The sequence below is a fragment of the Monodelphis domestica genome, chromosome 1 (assembly GCF_027887165.1).
Source record: "Monodelphis domestica isolate mMonDom1 chromosome 1, mMonDom1.pri, whole genome shotgun sequence".
Lineage (NCBI taxonomy): Eukaryota > Metazoa > Chordata > Mammalia > Didelphimorphia > Didelphidae > Monodelphis > Monodelphis domestica.
The window spans coordinates 407527938-407547396 of record NC_077227.1 but is presented as its reverse complement, the minus strand read 5'-3'; the positions used below and the strand labels follow the sequence as shown (position 1 = coordinate 407547396).

At 37.1% G+C, this 19459-nt stretch overlaps 1 protein-coding gene across 5 annotated transcripts in view; it reads left to right on the top strand.

Annotated features, from left to right (window-relative positions):
• The window catches only part of EFCAB8 (EF-hand calcium binding domain 8), a 133090-nt gene that overhangs the window by 19597 nt on the left and 94034 nt on the right, over positions 1-19459 (top strand). For all 5 annotated transcript variants that reach the window (XR_001625231.2, XR_008915233.1, XM_016426407.2 and 2 more), the window contains exon 6: positions 18733-18836. Coding sequence is in view for 3 of the 5 variants with exons in the window: in XM_016426407.2 (XP_016281893.2) it covers positions 18733-18836 (104 nt within the window). In the remaining 2 variants the exon portion in view is untranslated. The remainder of the gene's footprint in view (positions 1-18732; positions 18837-19459) is intronic.

Genomic DNA, 19459 nt, shown 5'->3' with positions numbered 1-19459 from the left:
ATGAAGTTAAGGAGCAAGGATTTTGCCTGCTTGAATCTCTGCAGCTTCTGCTGTTTGCTGCCCTTCTCTGTGCTACCTTCCTGTGAGCACCCACGGTCTGCGCTTTTCAGCCTACTGGGGTTTCAGGTGTAGCTGCTCTCAGGGGTAGGTCTTTGGTGGTCTTAGTTAGCTCCCAAGGACCTAGAAGTGCCCCTTATTCACTCTAGTGGTGCCCCTTGCTCATTCGCTGATTCTGGTGCACGCTGGCTCTGACTCTGGCTCCGTAGGTAGGGTAGCGGAGGGTAGATCAGCTCATGTTTTGGTGGGAGCTTTTTCACCCCCTTATAGTGTGGAAATGCCCAAATCCCATGTACCTTCAATACTGCGCTCTACTGTAGAGTCCATTTGTTCATATGAATTTGTTTTTTTTTTTTGGTCTTTTGAGGTAGTCTATATCGGTGGGTGCTGAGGAGAGGAAGAATCTTGTGTCTAGAATGCTGCCATGTTTACCCAGAAGTCCTAAAGAATAATTTTTAATAATTAAAACCGTTCAAAAATAGAGTGGGCTATGTTAAGAGGTAGAGAGTCCTCCCCACAACTGCTCTAGAGATCTTCAAGCAAAATCTGAATAACCATATAAAGCACAGGGTTTCTTAACTTTTTGAGTCACAGTGAACTCCCTTTGGCAGTGGACTACTCAGAAAAAATTTTTTGAAATGCATAAAATAAAACCCTTGGGATTGTATTGGAATATCTTTATCAGAAACAAACAAAAAAACAAGTTTACAGTCCTTAGGTTAAGAACGTCTCCTATAGATGCTCTCCCTATTTAGAATGAATTCCCTCCTCAACTCTAATTCTTGTAAATCTGTCTTTTATTCAAGGCTTAGATCAAGTGTGAATTTAGGTTAGTGTTTTCTGACTCCCATAGTTATTTGTCTTCCCCTTCACTCTAAAAAAAATTGTATAATTTGTATCTGTCTTGTTTTTATTTATTTGTTAAAATGTCGTATCAATATAAGCTCCTTCAGGGCAAGGACTATGCCAGTTTTGTATTTATATCTCTGGTGTTTTCAAGGAGATGCTTAATGAATACTTGCTGATTAACTGTTAGAAGGGGATCCTCTTTATGAGTTACTGAGGGTCCTTTTGAAATTCTTTGATTCTAAGATGAACTTTTTGGTCATAGCCACTCTCCATGATGAAGGCTGGAGGGGCTATGATTATATAGGTTTGTAGCCATTGATATGGATATTGCCATAGATTCTGGAAGTATTAACCTTCTTACTTGCATATTGCATTCATGCAACAGAAGTATCTTTTCATTTCCATGAAAAGTTAAATATGGGGTGATGGAAATGTTATTTGGGGCTTCCTGTCTGAATAGCCTTTTGGGTGTACCTTTTTATTTTTTTTCTTTCTTCCTTTCACAAGGAAGTGAAGGGAAGTCCTAGTCTCAGTCCTTAGATCTGTTGCACAGAGAGCAGGGTGAGCCAGTATTTAATCAACAACTTTTGACTCTTTATTTCTTTGAGATTAAAAAAAAAATCCTCATGCTTTCTGTTTCCCAGAAAGGTCTAAGATTAATTTCTCACAGAGACGAGAAATTTCAAAAGAAAGGCCTGTAGTTTGAGACCCTAACTAGAGTTGAGACTCTAACACAAAGATAATAATAGAGTTTGCTTTTTAAAATAATTAGGAGGAAATGTAGTAGGATGTCCTGGCACTACAGTCAGATAACTTTATTTAAGCCTCACCTCCAATGCTCATTACCTTGTTTTGTTGTAGACAAGTCATTTGAGCTTTCCTGGGCCTTAGTTTTCTCATCTATAAAATGATAGCCACTGAGGCCTCTTCCAGCTTTAAAGTGATTATTCTTGGAACTTCTGTTTGTATAACATGTTCAATTAAAAAGCTTCTAAAATGTCTCTTTATATATAATGCACTTCAGTTTCTCTAGATTGGATATAAAATTGAATTTAAAATGGTCCTGGTTTTCAGTGAGTTTATAGGTTAGCAGGGGAGGTTAAGATGGAGTTTAGAGCATTGTAATGCCCCCATTCCATTCATGAACCATGATTTGTTTAGCCATTTTCTGATTAATGGGCATTTATTTTGTTTCTACATTTTTTCAATCACAAAAACATTCTGCTATAAATACTGTGGTGTATGTAGGGACTTTTTTCTTATCAATGGCTTCCTTGGGATATAAACCTAGTAAGAGAATCTCTGGTTGAAAAAGTATGGCTATTTCAATAATTTTATTTGCATAATTTCAAGTTGCAACAATGGTTGTACCATTTTACATCTCCACCAATAACATATTAGTAGGCCTATCTGCCTACAATTCCTCTAAAAATGACTATTTCTATTTTTTGTCATTTTTGCCAATTTGCTTAAGTATGAAGTGAAATACCTCAGGCTTATTCTTGTATTTGCATTTCTCTTATTATTAGTAATTTGAAACATTCTTTGATGTGGTTGTAAATACTTGGCAGTTCTATTGAAAAATGGTTGCTCATATCCTTTGACTTCTTATATATTGGGGAATGGCTACTAGTCTTTTATATATATGTATATATATGTAATATATTTTTAGTTATTGTTTATATATCTTGGTTACCAAATCATTATCAGAGAAATTTGATACAAAGACTTTTCTCCATTTACATTCTTCCATTCTTATCCTAGGTGCATTAATTTTGGACAGAAATGTTTAGTTTTGTATCATCAAAGTTATTGATTTAATCTTTTGTGGTTATCAGTTATCTTTGTCTCTTATCTGGTTAGGAATGCATTTTATTCATAGCCCTGAGAGTTACATGGTCTACTTGCCTTCTAATTTTTAAAATGGTATGATCTTTAATATTAAGGTCATGTATCCATTTAGAATGTATTATGGAATATGGTATAAGGTGTGGCTCCAATCCTAATTTGTGCCAGAGTGTTTTCCAGTTTTCCCAATAATTTTTATCAAATAAAAAGTTTGTTTTCCCTAGGTAATTTATGTTTTTCACTTTATTGACCCTATGTTATTCAGATCCATTGTTTCTCATTTTCCCTTATCTAGACTGTAGGGATTAAATTTATGGTTGGACTAAATATAAGAGAATGTAGTCACCAATTAAAAAAAATAATTAATACAGATCAAGTCAAAATGACTTTTAGCAGTTTTATTTACAAAAAGAGAGGAAGAGTGAAAGTAGGAAAATGTGAAAGAGGGTAGAGTAAGATATCTAACCTAACACACTAAATATTTGCCCTGGCCCCTGGCTCAACCCATGCAGGGCTAATTAGACCTCACCTAAAGGACCCTCAGCCAGAGAGCCTGGTGGTGAATATAACAAGATTTCTACCCACATGGGCTCCTCCAAGACAGGGAGGCCTCTCTGGAAACTAATCTCTCCAGAAGCCAGGAAAGGAGTTAGCTTTTTCACTCACCCATGATGCTGTACCAGTCCAAGATCCTTCAAGAGCTCAAAAACCTTTCAAAAGACTTTTTCACAGAAAGTTTAGGCCCTTTTTAAAGACCTTTTTTTTTTACATCACTTCCTATCCCCATCTCCACTTTATGGGGACCAATTGCAGTGTTTAAATTTGCTTAGAACTGCCCAGGGGGAAGCCAGTCGCTTCTGGAGGTGTAAACCACTTTAGTAAGTGGTTTGTGGGCTTCCCATACTTAATGTTAAGTATTGATGTCCTCACTTTTTGTTGATTAAATTTACAATTAAGAAGGGGAGAGTTAATCCCATCTTCACAAGACTTTTATGACTTATTTCTCTATTTTTAGATCAACATCCTATGATTTTGATGACTGCTGAGTTATATAGCTTTAGTTCTGGAGAAACTATTCCCTCTTTATCCCAACTTGTTTTCATAATTTCCATTAATATTTTAAATCAGAAGTAAAAAAAAATTTTGGGTCTGTCAACTGTGTTACAATTAAATTACAAACTTCAGGTTCTTAGTTTCCATAGTTTATTAATATTACTTGAATAAAGAAAGCAGATAGAGATTAAAGCCTGTTTTCTAATCTGACCATGTGTTGCTCCTCCTACATGGCTCTCATCCAGCCTCCCATACTGCCATCTAGGGAATTGAGTGACTATGCCCCCTCTCATCCCTTCTTTATCCTCTCTTAGTGTCCCCTGCATTTTCTGTGCATTTACATGCACTGATGTCCAGTCATGTAGCATAGGTATGCAGATGGGATGAGGAGGGTTGGATGGGAAGGAAGTCCATGACCCTGGGGGGGGAGGGGGTTCTATTTACACAATCCTCCCTGTGATTCTATTGGGAGACAAGCATGTTGAAAATCTCCCCAATTGAGGGGTTTGGGAGATTAACATGCCTAGTCTCACCAATGAATCACTTCACATAACCAGTGTATACCTCTAAAGATTCTCTTACTAGAGGTGTATAAAATATTGCACACCTACAGGGAATTATTGATGTTGGCCTATAGTTTTCCTTTTGTGTTTTATCTTTCCTTGGTTTTAGGTATTTTAAAAAATGATTCTGGTAGAATGCTTTCTCAGTTTTTTGAGAATAACTTTTGAAACATGGATACTTAAAAAAAAGTTTAGTAAAATCTGTTGGGAATCAATTGATCAAGACTAAGAGTTTTTTCTTTGGTAGTTCCTTTATAGTTGGATATATTTCCTTTTCTGAGATTAGGTTCTTTAAGATCTCTCTTTGGTCTTCTGATATTTTATATTTTTGAAGGTATTCCTCTATTTCTTTTGTATTCTCAGTTTTGTTAGATTATAACTGTGCATAATATATTCCAGTTATTTTTATTTCTTCTGGTTTTGTTGTGATTTTATTTTGCTAATTTGCTATCTTATTGATTCTATTTTTTTGCCCTATTCTTTTAAATTAGATTAGCTAGGGGTTTATCAATTTTAGTAATCATTAAAAAAATAAACTTTTAGGGGCAGCTGCATGGCTCAGTGGATTGAGAGCCAGACTTAGAGATGGGAGGTCCTGGGTTCAAATGTGACCTCAGACACTTCCTAGCTTTTGTACACAGATATCCTGGGTAAGTCACTTAACCACCCCCCCACCCCCCATTGCCTAGCCTTTATTACCCTTATGCCTTGTAACTAATACACAGTATTAATTCCAAGATGGAAAATAAGGGGTTTTTGTTGTTGTTGTTTTTTTTTAATCCTTACCTTCCATCTTGAAATCAACACTGTGTATTGGTTCCAAGGCAGAAACCCTTATTTTCCATCTTGGAATCACTACTGCGTATTAGTTCCAAGGCAGAAGAGTGGTAAAGGCTAGGCAATGGGGGTCAAGTGACTTGCCCAGGGTCACATAGCTAGGAAGTGTGACATCAGATTTGAACCTAGGACCTCCTGTCTCTAGGCCTGGATCTCAATTCACTAAGCTATTTAGCTGCTCCCAAAAGTAAGGGTTTAAAAAAAATCAACTTTTAGTTTTATCTTTAATTTTTTTATTTCCTATTTATGTACTGTTCTTATTTTAGTTTTTTTTTAAAATTTCATTGGCATTCTAATTTTTTAAAATTAGATCATTAATCCTTTAAGTTTTAATGTATTTTCGTGGGCATATGATTTTTTTCCTCTGAGGACTGCTTCAGCGGCATCTCAGAAATTTTGTATATTGTTTCATCATTATAATTTCTTTCACATAATTATTGTTTCTCTGATTTGTATTTTGATCCATTAATTATTTAAGATTTCACTAATGTTTCCATTTAGGTCTCTGTCTTTCATTTATGATCCCTGAACCAATTACTGTTTTTATTGTGTTATGGTCTGTAAAGGATGTATTAACAATTTCTGCCTTTTTACATTTGTTTTCAGTTTCCCTAATTGCCCTAATATTAGGTGGTCAGTTTTTGTAAAAATTTCATGTGGTGCTAAGAGATATGTATATTTTTTTGTAGTCCTATTTAGAAGTTATTATAAGTTGTTAAGCTTTTGTTTCTCTAGCAATTTATTCAGAATTGTAATGTTTGGACCTGATGGGATTAATGCTAATTAGGTCTCATCCAAAGAATTGCTTGATAACTCAAACTGACTCCATTGCTGAGGAAAAAAGCTTTATTATAAAAGAATGTAGAATAGAGTTGCTGAGTAATTAAATAATAAAATACTGAGTAATTAAGATAAGGTAAGGTGTGGTAAGTGAAGGTAAGAATGAGAGAAGATAAAGGTAAGAGTAAAAGGTAAAAGAGAGTAAAAAGGGTAGATAGAGTTTTTTCAAGAATGCTTTTTATTTTTTTTTTTACCCATGGTCCACCTTAATCTGTATGGTTTTACCCATGGTTCACTCTGTTTGCCCACTAAGGGAGGAGCAAGCTGCAATGTAAATGGTATCCTAATGATATGTTAATATCCTGGGCAACTTTAGGCCACTTTCGCTCTTTTCTGCACACACTCTAAGAAAGTGAGTGTGGAAATTGAGCATTGTTTGAATCTACTCCTTTGTGATTGGGAAACTGAACCACCTGTACTTGCTGTCCAGAAACTCCAACCAAGGACTGTAGGTGATGTCTAAAGATTGATGGGAGAGGAGTTTTCTCATAATTGTGAATCTAAGCAGCTCATATGTCTTGTATGAAAGGTAGCCCCATTCTAATAAACTAGTTATTGTTTCTAAGTTCTTTTGATTGTGTATAACTACTTGGCAAGGTTTGGGGGATATTTCAGCCCACATAAGACTCAAGAATAACATTATTTATTAATGGGGGCATGCAAGCCCATTAACAAAGAATGGATCTTTTGCCAGCCTCCTAAGTGAAAAGAGCTTGAGTGATCCTTGACTCTTTCCTTTGGAGGAGATATGTCCACTTTCTGAAAGCCCTGACAGATCATCCTTTGGACCTCCTCTGGCACAGTCCCCATTGGTGAATATTTGAAAAGAGGAGATAGACTCAGATACCTCAACTCCTCCCTTATTATTTCATCATGGGGAAGTGGGTCTTGGGAAAACACTAGCACACCCCAGCCACATGACTGACCTATTTACTTTCAAATGGGTCAAAATTTACCATGACTGATCAGCCCTGCCTTTAGATTAAAGATCTTAACAAAAGACAAAATGTCTCAGTCCAGTTTGATAACTTGGAAGTCACCTTAGCTTAGAAGCAGGCTATTTCAGTCTGCTTCAGTTGGGAGGCTAAGGGGAAAATAATTTCACATAGAAAAGTTACAAATAAATAACACAATTCAGTATCAGTTTTCTTGAGGTTCATCTTTTTGTTTTTATGTTTCTGATAGACTTATCCAGAACTGAGAAAATGATAATGAAGTCTCTTGTTACTCTTACTGTTCATGTATTTGTCATTCCACTGTCTATGTACTACTGTCATCTTGTAGTTCAGTTCGTTTCCTTTATGAATTTTGACTGCTAAGGCACTTGAGGCATATACTTTTATTAATAGTATTGGTTTGCTATTGATGGTTCCTTTTAGTATAATGTGGTTTCCCTTTTTATTCATTTTTATTTTTGAATGTTTGTTTTTGCTTTATCAGATAGCATGACTATAGCTCTTGCTTTTTTTTTAATTCACTTGATCCATTAGTGAATTTTTTCCCTACCCTTTCAATTTTGATTTTGTGTATATCTTTGTTTTTTAAATGTGTTTCTTATAAACATAAGATTGTGGGTTTTGCTTTCTTAGCATTCTTTTTTATTTTATTGGATAGTTTTATACATTTACATTTAAAGTTATGAGTTGGGTTTATAATTTTATATATAGTTATAGCTAGGTTCTGCCATTTGACTCTATCTAATATTTTAAAAAGTTGTTTCTCTCCCCCACCTTCCACTGTAAACACAATACTGTTTCTTCAGTTACTTTAGCTTATTTTTTTAAAGGGGGTACTAGTCCCACTGGCTCTCTTCTCCTTTGTCCCTATCTCCCCTCTCATTTGTTACCTCTTTTCTTTTGGGATTTGCTTATCATTTTTCTTTCTTGCTTTTATCTAATTATTTAATTCTCTCCCCTCTGCCTTTTTCTCAGTCAAGTAGATTTTTTTCTCTCTCTCCCCTTCATCTGATCCTATTCATTAGTTTTTAAAATTTCATTTTTGTACCCCTTAACAGAGAGAATTTCTCTTTTTCTTGTTATTATCCTCCCTCTTTGTCTACTCTAGATTTTCATTTTCTAGTTCATGATTTAAAAAATGGTCTTGTCTCTATTTTCTATCTTCCTCATAGAATAAAAACTTCCAAGGTATGCATTTTGGGCTCTCATCACTAGATTATTTCTGCCATTGCTTTGTAGAGTTTTGTTATTATTTTTCAGTTCAGTCATGTTTGATGACTCTTTAGATACCATGAACCATAGCATGCCAGACCCTTCTATTCTCCACTATTTTCTGAAGTTTATGCAGGTCCATGACACTTTTTATCCATCTCATTTATCCATCTCATTCATCTTGTCTTCTTTTTCCATTTGGCCAATTGTGTTTTTTAAAGTATTGTTTTCTTTAGTATTTTATTTTTGTGTATGCTTTTTCCTCACCAAGTTGTATTTTCATAATTATCATTCTTTGTTTTCATTTTTTTACTTAGTTTTCCCTGTACCACTGTTATTTGATTTTGAAGCCAATTTTTTTTTTAGCTCTTCCAGGAATTCTTGTTGGGCTTGAGTCCAATTCACATTTTTTCTTTGAGGTTTTGTTTGTAGTTCCTTTGACTTCACTGTCTTCTTTTGAGTTTCTTTATTGATCTTCCCTGTCACCATAGGAACTTTTTATGATTAGTAGATAGACCATGGGATCAACCCCCCATCCCTTTCTACCAATTCTTATCAAAACTAATAGGCCCCATTAACTCCAGCAACTGCCCACTCCTGGCAGAACACCAAGACTCTGTCTGTTCCTTAGCCCGTCCTGCATGGTTGGACACCATTCCTGGGAACTTCCCCACACCCTCTCAGGGTCATCCAATGAACTTCACCAAGTAACCCAACTTGACCAATAGAGGCAACACAGATTACCTCATTCCTGACAACAATCCTATAAGAGTCTAGATCCATCTCCCTAGGGGGAGACTCAGCAGCCATCTTTACTGATGCTGGTCTCCCCTCCTTGTTCCTCCTTTTCCCCAATCCCCTCACCCCCACTCAGATGGGACCCCATAGCCATTTCTACTGGTACCAGAAACCTCCCTTGTTCTTCCTTTCCTCCAATAAAGCTCCACAATACCACTTCACTATAGTCTCATTAGTCTCTCAGTCATATTTACCATCAATTGGACTGACAGGTTCTATCTTTGTTGTTTGTTTATTTTTCTATCTTATTTCTTGATTTTTAAATTTATGTTAATGTTGTGCTCTGTTACCATCATGGAATGGGAAAAGGGCACTATTTCAAGCTTCAGGTTTTTTTGTGCTACTGTATCCACCGTTAGTTCTGGGATTTGGGGAGTTTTTGGTGTTTCCAAGATGGGATCTGGGGAGATGTGTGCTTCACAGCTTTCTTTCTCCATACTCTGGTCTTTAACCAGGAACATTTGCCTCTTATCCCTTGGGATTGCAATCAATATTATTTCTTAAGGTCTTCCTCCGTTGGGACTAAAAGTGATATTCCCCCTTACGGACTTCCACTCCCTCTTGACTGAACATGTTCCTCTCCACTTTGAACTGTGACTCAGAAGAGGATATAGGCAATGGAGCTGCCAAACAGTTGCCTCTCAGGGCTCCCCCTTCCTCATGACCAAAGCCACTTTACTCTGCCCTTGAAAGATGACCCAGAAATGAGTATAAGCAATGTGTTTTGTACACATTATCTGATCCCATGTTCAGTGCTAGCATAGGGGATCCCTTTAATCTCTTTTGAGCAGCTTTCAGGTCCTCATACTCTTTCTGGCTTGAAAGCTCCCAAAGCTGCTGCTACTTCTGTCACCACCACCTTATCCCACCACTGGTGTTTCATCCAGGTGGGCTCTGGGCCACCTTCCTTTCCTGTGTCACAAATCTCTTTTTCTGACCTCCTCTGTTGCCTTGCACAGGAAAAATGTGTCACTTTAACTTTTTGTTGGCTGTCACTCCAAAATTCAATTTGATTTGATTTTAAATTTATCTTAGATTGTTTAGAGGGGAATATTGGAAGATCTTGATTGAATGCTTCTCTATTTCTCTATCTTGGCTCTGCCCCTGGATGTCCTAGCTTCTAATTGAACCTTTGATGAAGGAGTGCCCATGACTGTACTAAAAAAGCTTATTACATTTTGGATAACTCTAATTGTTAGGAAGCTTTTCCTTACACGAAGCCTAAATTCAGCTCTTTGTAAGTTCCAATTATACTTGCTAGTTCTGCCATCTGGGGCTTAGTAGAACAAGTCTAATTCCTTTTCCACATGATAGCTCTCAAAGGGCTTAAAGATTATGATGATGTTCTTTTCCCCCTTTCTCCTTTAATTCTTTTCTTCGTCAGGCTAAGCATTGTTAGTTCTTTCATCCTATCCTCCTCTCATGTTTTTGGTCTCTCTTCTAGATATATTCTTCATTTGTTTTATGCCATTCCTAACATGTGGCCTGACCTGACCAAGACCAAGACATGAGTTATAATGAAATGATTATCTTCCCTGTTCAGGATATCATGCCTCTCTCTCTCTCTCTCTCTCTCTCTCTCTCTCTCTCTCTCTCTTTTTCTTCCAATTTAAACATTATTTTATTTGGTTATTTTCAAACAATATTCCTTGGAAACAAAGATCCTTTTCTTATCCTCCCCCCTCCCACTGCCCCTCCCCTAGCCAACGCACAATTCCACTGTTTATCACATGTGTCCTTGCTTCCAACCCATTTCCATGTTGTTGGTATTTGTATTAGGGTGTTCATTTAGAGTCTCTCCTCATTCCTGTCCCTTCCACCCCTGTAGTCAAGCAGTTGCTTATCTTTGGTGTTTTTATTCCCACTGTTTCTCCTTTGCTTGTGGATAGTGTTTTTTTCTCCTGGATCCCTGCAGAATGTTCAGAGACTTTGTATTGACACTAATGGAGAGGTCCATTACGTACTCTTGTACCACAGTGTGTCAGTCTCTGTGTACAATGTTTTCCTGGTTCTGCTCCTTTCACTCTGCATCACTTCCTGGAGGTTGTTCCAGTCTCCATGGAATTCCTCCACTTTATTATTCCTTTTAGCACAATAGTATTCCATCACCAACATATACCACAATTTGTTCAGCCATTCTCCAATTGAAGGGCATCCCTTCATTTTCCAATTTTTTGGCCACCACAAAGAGTGCAGCTATGAATATTCTTGTACAAGGCTTTTTCCTTATCTCTTTGGGGTACAAGCCCAGCAGTGCTATGGCTGGATCATAGGGCAGACAGTCTTTTATCGCCCTTTGGGCACAGTTCCAAATTGCCCTCCAGAATGGTTGGATCAATTCACAACTCCAACAGCAATGTATTATTAATGTCTCGACTTTGCCTCACCCCCTCCAGCATTCATTATTTTCCTTTGCTGTCATATTAGCCAATCTGCTAGGTGTGAGGTGATACCTCAGAGTTGTTTTGATTTGCATCTCTCTGATTATAAGAGATTTAGAGCAGTTTTTCATGTGCTTATTAATAGTATTGATTTCTTTGGCTGAAAACTGCCTGTGAATGTCCCTTGCCCATTTATCAATTGGAGAATGGCTTGATTTTTTGTACAATTGATTTAGCTCTTTATAAATTTGAGTAATTAGACCTTTGTCAGAGGATTTTGTTATGAAAATTGTTTCCAAATTTGTTGCTTCCCTTCTCAATTTGGTTGCATTGGTTTTGATTGTACAAAAACTTTTTAATTTGATATAATCAAAATTGTTTATTTTACATTTTGTGACTCTTTCTATGTCTTGCTTGGTTTTAAAGTCTTTCCCTTCCCACAGGTCTGACATGTATATTATTCTGTGATCACCTATTTACTTACAGTTTCCTTCTTTATGTTCAAGTCATTCACCCATTCTGAGTTTATCTTGGTGTAGGGTGTGAGGTGTTGATCCAAACCTTATCTCTCCCACACTGTCTTCCAGTTTTGCCAGCAGTTTTTGTCAAATAGTGGGTTTTTGTCCCAGAAGCTGGGCTCTTTGGGTTTGTCATATACCGTCTTCCTGGGGTCACTTACCCCAAGTCTATTCCACTGATCCTCCTTTCTGTCTCTTAGCCAGTACCAAATTGTTTTGATGACTGCTGCTTTATAATAGTTTGAGATCTGGGACTGCAAGGCCACCTTCCTTTGTATTTTTTTTCCATTATTTCCCTGGATATCCTTGAACCCTTTGTTCTTCCAAATGAACTTTGTTATGGTTTTTTCTAAGTCAATAAAAATTTTTTTTGGAAGTTCAATGGGTATAGCACTAAATAGATAAATAAGCTTGGGTAGGATGGTCATCTTTATTATATTGGCTTGTCCTACCCATGAGCAGTTAATATTTTTCCAATTGCTCAAGTCTAGTTTTATTTGTGTGGAGAGTGTTTTGTAGTTGTGTTCATATAGTTCCTGTGTTTGTCTTGGGAGATAGATTCCTAAGTATTTTATTTTGTCTAAGGTGATTTTGAATTGGATTTCTCTTTCTAATTCTTGCAGCTGAGCTGTGTTGGAGATATATAGAAAGTTAAAGTTGCTAAAGTTGTTGATTATTTCGACTAGCTTTTTGGTTGATTCTCTAGGATTCCTTAAGTAGACCATCATATCATCCACAAAGAGTGATAGCTTGGTCTTCCCCTTTCCTATTTTGATGCCTTCAATTTCTTTTTCTTCTCTAATTGCTGCTGCTAGTGTTTCTAGTACAATGTTAAATAATAAAGGTAATAATGGGCATCCTTGTTTCACTCCTGATGTTATTGGGAATGCATCTAGTGTATCCCCATTGCAGATGATGTTAGCTGATGGTTTTAGATATATACTGTTTATTATTTTTAGGAAAGACCCTTCTATTCCTATGCTTTCTCGTGTTTTTAATAGGAATGGGTGTTGTATTTTATCAAAGACTTTTTCTGCATCTATTGAGATAATCATGTGATTTTTGTCTGTTTGTTTGTTGATATGGTCAATTATGTGGATGGTTTTCCTAATATTGAACCAGCCCTGCATTTTTGGTATAAATCCTACTTGATCATAGTGAATGATCCTCCTGATCACTTGCTGGAGTCTTTTTGCTAGTATCCTATTTAAGATTTTTGCATCTATATTAGGGAGATTGGTCTATAGTTTTCTTTCTCCATTTTTGACCTGCCTGGCTTTAGAATCAGTACCATGTTTGTGTCATAAAAGGAATTTGGTAGAATTCCCTCTTTGCTTATTATGTCAAATAGTTTGTAAATATTGGGATTAGCTGTTCTTTGAAAGTTTGATAGAATTCACTTGTGAATCCATCAGGCCCTGGGGTTTTTTTCTTAGGGAGTTCTTTGATGGCCTGTTGGATTTCTTTTTCTGATATGGGATTATTTAAGAATTCTATTTCTTCTTCTGTTAGTCTAGGCAATTTATATTTTTGTAAATATTCATCCATATCACCTAGGTTGGTATATTTATTGCCATATAGTTGGGCAAAGTAGTTTTTAATGATTGTCTTAATTTCCTCTTCATTGGAGGTGAGGTTCCCCTTTTCATCTTTGATGCTGTTAATTTTCCTTTCTTTTTTCCTTTTTTAATTAGATTGACCAGTACTTTGTCTATTTTGTCTGTTTTTTCAAAGTACCAGCATCTAGTCTTGTTTATTAGTTTAATAGTCCTATCACTTTCCATTTTATTAATTTCTCCCTTAATTTTTAGGATCTCTAGTTTGGTTTTCTTCTGGGGGTTTCTAATTTGTTCGCTTTCAAGTTTTTTGATTTGCATTTCCAATTCATTGATCTTTGCCCTCCCTAATTTGTTCATATATGCACTCAAGGATATGAATTTTCCTCTGAGTACTGCTTTGGCTGCATCCCATAAGGTTTGAAAGGATGTCTCACCATTGTCATTTTCCTCAATTAAATTATTAATTGTTTCTATGATTTTTTTTCCAATTAACTGATTTTGGAGTATCATATTATTTATTTTCCAATTAATTTTAGATTTGGCTCTCCATGTACCCTTACTGATCATTATTTTTATTGCCTTATGATCTGAAAAGGTTGCATTTATTATTTCTGCTTTTCTGCATTTGTATGCCATGTTTCTGTGACCTAGTGTATGATCTATCTTTGTGAATGTGCCATGTGGTGCTGAGAAGAAGGTGTATTCCTTTTTGTCTCTATTTGTTTTTCTCCATATGTCTATTAACTCTAATTTTTCTAGGATTTCATTCACATCTTTTACCTCTTATTTATTTTTTTGGTTTGATTTATCTAAATTTGATAGTGGTTGATTCAAGTCTCCCACTAATATGGTTTTAGTGTCTATTTCTTCCTTCAATTCTCCTAGTTTCTCCATTAGAGATTTGGGTGCTATACCTTTTGGTGCATACATGTTGATTAGTGATAATTCCTCATTGTCTATACTCCCTTTTAACAGAATATATTTACCTTCCCTATCCCGTTTGATCAGGTCTGTTTTTGCTTTGGCTTTGTCAGATATCATGATTGCAACTCCTGCCTTCTTTCTATCAGTTGACGCCCAGAAGGTCTTACTCCATCCTTTAATTCTAACCTTGTGAGTATCAACCTGCCTCATATGTGTTTCTTGAAGACAACATATGGTTGGGTTTTGGATTCTAATCCATTCTGCTATTTGTCTACGTTTTATGAGTGAGTTCATCCCATTCATGTTCATCGTTATGATTTTCACTTTTGGATTCCCTGGCATTTTGATATCCTCCCCTAATTCTGACCTTTCTTCTTTAGCTATAACCTTTTAAACCAGTGATTTACTTTAGATTAGTCCCCCTAGTCCCCTCCCTTGATATGCTTCCCTTTCTAGCCTCTCCCTTTTTGTTCCCTTCCCTTCACCCCCTCTCCTTCCCTCCCTTTTTATACTCCTTTCCCCCTCCCCTCCTTAATTTCCCCTTCTCTCTTACCCTGTTGGATGAGATAAAGTTCAAGATCCCAATGGATCTAGATGTTCTAAGCTCTCAGAGTTGATTTCACTGAGAGTAAGATTTAAGTAATACCAGTTAGCACTTTCTTCCTCTCCTTCCTATAGGAAATTCCTTCCCCTCCCCTTCCCATGTGTATCTTTGTGTGAGAAAGATTATTCTATTTAGTTTTTTTCTATTTCTTGAAGTATATCTTAGTACCAGCAACGATTTACCCCCTCCCTTTTTCTTTCCTTCACTCCCCCTTTTCTCCATTTTGTCTTAATGCCCCAACCATTCCCTATGTGTGATTCTTCTAACTACTCTAATGATGCATACAATTTTTGAGAGTTACACTTTACATTTTCCCCAATATTAATATATATATATATATAATTTGATATAAATGTAGTCCTTATAGAAGAGAGTTTGAATAAAATAAAAAGATAACATTTTTCTCCTTTTCCCTTTCCTTCATATTTACCTTTTCAAGTTTTCCTTGTTCTTTGTGTTTGGATGTCGAACTTTCCACAGAGCTCTGGTCTTTTCTTTACAAAAACTTGGAAATCTTCTATTTTGTTGAATGCCCATACTTTCCCCTGGAAGTATATAGTCAGGTTTGATGGATATCTGATTCTTGGTTGAAGACCCATCTCTCTTGCCTTTCTGAAAATCATGTTCCATGCCTTACGGTCATTAAGAGTGGAAATTGCAGTCTTGTGTGACCCTGATTGGCATTCCTTTATATCTAAATTGTCTTTTTCTGGCTTCTTGTAAGATTTTTTCTTTTGCTTGAAAGCTTTGGAATTTGGCAATTACATTCCTGGGAGTTGTATTTTGGGGATTTAGTGTAGAGGGTGTTCTGTGAACTCTTTCAATGCCTGTATTGCCCCCTTATTCTAGAATCTCTGTGCAGTTTTCTTTGATGATATCTTGTATTATGATGTCAAGATTACTATTTATTTCTGACTTTTCTGGTAGGCCAATTATTCGCAGATTGTCTCTCCTTCCTCTATTTTCCAGGTCTGTCACCTTGTCAGTGAAATATTTTATGTTATCTTCTAGTTTCTTAGTCTTTTGGCTTTGCTTTATTAATTCTTGCTCTTTTGCAAGATCATTGTCTTGCAGTTGCCTGATTCTGACCTTTAAAGCCTGGTTTTCTTTTTCAGTTTGTTCTATCCTGCTATTTGAGGCCTCAAGCTGCTTCTGTAGTTGTGTTTTTTCGTGCTTCTGATTGCTGAGTTCCTTTTGCATTATTTCCCATTTTTCCTGCCAGAAGGCTTCCATCTTTTTGATAACTTCCAATTTAAATTCTTCGAGAGCTTATGGACAATTTCCATTTCTTTTGGAAGGTTTTGGAGCATTTGTTTTTGCTTCCTCTTCTGCTATTTCCTCTGTTTTTTTTTTTGTGTTTTCCCTCCATAAAATGTATACAAAGTCACACCTTTCTTCTTGCTTTTCTTGGTATTGGGGTGTTGGGGTTCTTGGGTACAGTTTGCCATCTCTGTGTTTTGTTTGTTTTTTTCCTCCTTCCTCCCCTTTTCGGTCAGAAATCTGAATGAGTAGTACTTGCCCTCAGTATAAGGGTCTAATGGTCAAGGCTTTAGTCTCAGGCTAATTCTAGGTTCTCTGCAGCTGCACTCTCTTCCTGGGGAGGCCCAAGGACTGCCCTTCCCTGCCTGCCGGCATTTTGGGAGTTAGTGCTTCAGGTGAAAGTCTTTGGTGGTCTTAGCTAACTCCCAAGACCTGTAGGTGCCCCTTGCTCACATCAGGGGATCTCTTCGCACACTTGGTGATTACAGTGCGCTAGTTCTGGGCGCCTGAGATCTGTGCTCCCCTAGCCTGCCTGCTGGGGTTTTGGGTGTTAGTACTCTCAGGAGAAGGACCTTATCTTATTCATATCCCCAGACCTGGGGCTGCTCGTTGTTCGATCCTGGGGTGCCTCTCCCTCACTTGTTGATTCTGGCCAGTGCTGACTTTAACTTGGGCTCTGGTTGTTTGGTGGGGGAGGGGAGGGTGGGTCAGCTTTTCGTTCCCTTATATTGTGGAGATGCCGGAATCCCACCTACCTTCAGAGCTTGGTCTTGTTGTGGGGTCTTTGCGTTCCTTTGAGGATGGTTGTTTTTTTATTTTGGGAGGGTCTTTTGCGGTCGTCTGTGTCATTGGGTCTGAGGAGAGGAAGCAAGCCGCATCTACTCTGCAGCCATGCTTACCCGGAAGTCTCATCATGCCTCTCTTAATGTCATTTGGGATAGGATTAGCTTTTTACCTTCATGTTACATCATTGATATTAAGCTTTTTCGGTCACTAAACTTTCAGAACTCCCCTTTCCCCTCAACCTGCCCTTGCCAAGCTTGGGACTTTTATTCAATTGGAACTGTTGAAACCTTTGTTTCTTTCATCTTGGACTTATGAGATTGCTTCTCTGATTCCAAAATATAGAACTGAATACTTGTCTTTATTGGATTTAGTAATTTTAGATTTAGCCTGCTATTCTAGTTTGTTGAGATTCTTGTAGATTCTAATTTTGTCATCCAACATGTTAGCTGTCCTTATAGGTTTTATTCCATCTGGCATATATGTCTTCATCCCAAGTCATAGATAACAATGTTGAACAGGAAGAAAGGGAAGGGGATAATCTTTTATAGAATGCTTAGTTTGTGCCAGATGTTTATGATAAACATTTTATTATCTCATTTGATCATAGTCTTTGGTGAACAGTCATAAACATTTATTAAGTACCTACTATTTGTCAGGCACTTTTCTAAGTATTGGGGATACAAATCTAGAAAAATGAAAGATAGTTCTTGCCCTCAATCAGATTACAATCTAATGAAATAAGGTGTCATACAAACAGTAGGGGATTAGTATAGCAAATGGTTAATTATGGGAAGTGAGTGTACCACAATGACTTTATCTTATGTGAATTGTTCCCAAAGTAGAAGAATGGTAAGGGCTAGACTATGGCCGTTAAGTGACTTTCCCAGGGTCATGTAGCTAGGAATTATCTGAGGCCAGATTTGAACCCAGGGCCTCCTGGGTTCTGACCCTTGAACAGTAATTTTTAAAATGCTCAGGTTATGGGATAACACTAAATCAAAATGTCTTATTTCTTGTCTTATGCTCTTTGAAGATTTGGTCTAGAGATCGATGAATTCCAGAGTTTTGTGAGTAGTGAGAGAGATGATTTTTTAAAAAAAACTTGCCTCATATTACCAGAAGCTATTATAAATGCACGATTGAAAAAAACGTTTGTTAAAAACTTACTTTTCCTAGGGTGGTGGCATATGTTATGAAGGAGGTTGAGGCTGGCAATTCACTTGAGCTCCAGAGTTCTCAGCTAAAGTGGGCTAAACTAATTTGGTATCTGTATACAGTCTGGCACGAATATAGTGAGCTCCCAGGAACAAGAGGCTTCCACATTGCCTTAGGAGGAGCTAACTGGCCTAGGCATAGGTCAAAGCTCCCATGCTGATCAAAAATGGAGTTAGGGTCACTAGTAGCCCTAGCACTTCCAACAGGGTGAAAGAGGAATACTTAGTTACTTAGTCTTTAACTGAACAGTTTGGTGATGTATTGGGTAGAATACTGGGTCTAGAGTCAAGAAGACCTGAGTTCAAATGTGATCTCCCACACTAGCCATGTGACTTCGACCAAGTCATTTAACCCTGTTTGCCTCAGTTTCCTCATAGGTAAAATAGGTAAACAACAACAAAAATAGCTTTTTTTTTCATTGTTTCTAAGATGCTAACATTTCTTTTCCTTCTTCTTTTTTTTCTTGGTTCAGCGCAAATATCTGGATTACCTGATGCGAGAGTTCCAAGGGAAGGAAGAGATGAGGAAAGGCCAATATCGACTGCGTCTCCAACCACCTATGAGGATTGTTCCACTGTAAGAAATCTTATGTCCTCTTCTATACATTTAACAAACAGCTTCATTCAAAAAAGCTTTTGTACTAAGGAATCATTATGTAGTGGAAAGAGCACTGAATGCAGTCAGATGTCCCATCTCCAGGGTTTCCTTGCTGTGAGACCTTGGACAAGTTATAACTTCCCTGAACTTCATTTCCATTCAAATGAGGATGATGCTAATCTCATTACCTGCCTCACAGGGCATACAAAGCTCTTTCTTCATTATCCCTACTTGACAGAAGAAGAAACTGAGGCATCTCTAGAGTAATAATTTTGGCATATGTTAGGTCAGGAGAGGATCTATAATTGGAAACTGTTGTAGTTATCACAACTTATTTTTAGCAACTAGGAACTATGGGCTTAAGCAGAGACGTAGAGACATTTAAATAGAACAAAATGACTGGACAGTTCTTTTTCTCAATAGAAAATCAGGATAATTGAAGGAGGAGGGAGCAAGCAAGCCAGCTGGATCAGAGGAGATGGCTCCTGAGAGAAGAGGAGGATGAGATGGGAGGACAGGGATAGACCAAACATAGGGCATGTCATGTCATAATACATGAAGACAAGAAATGGAGAGTCAATGTCAGTGAGAAAACTGACATG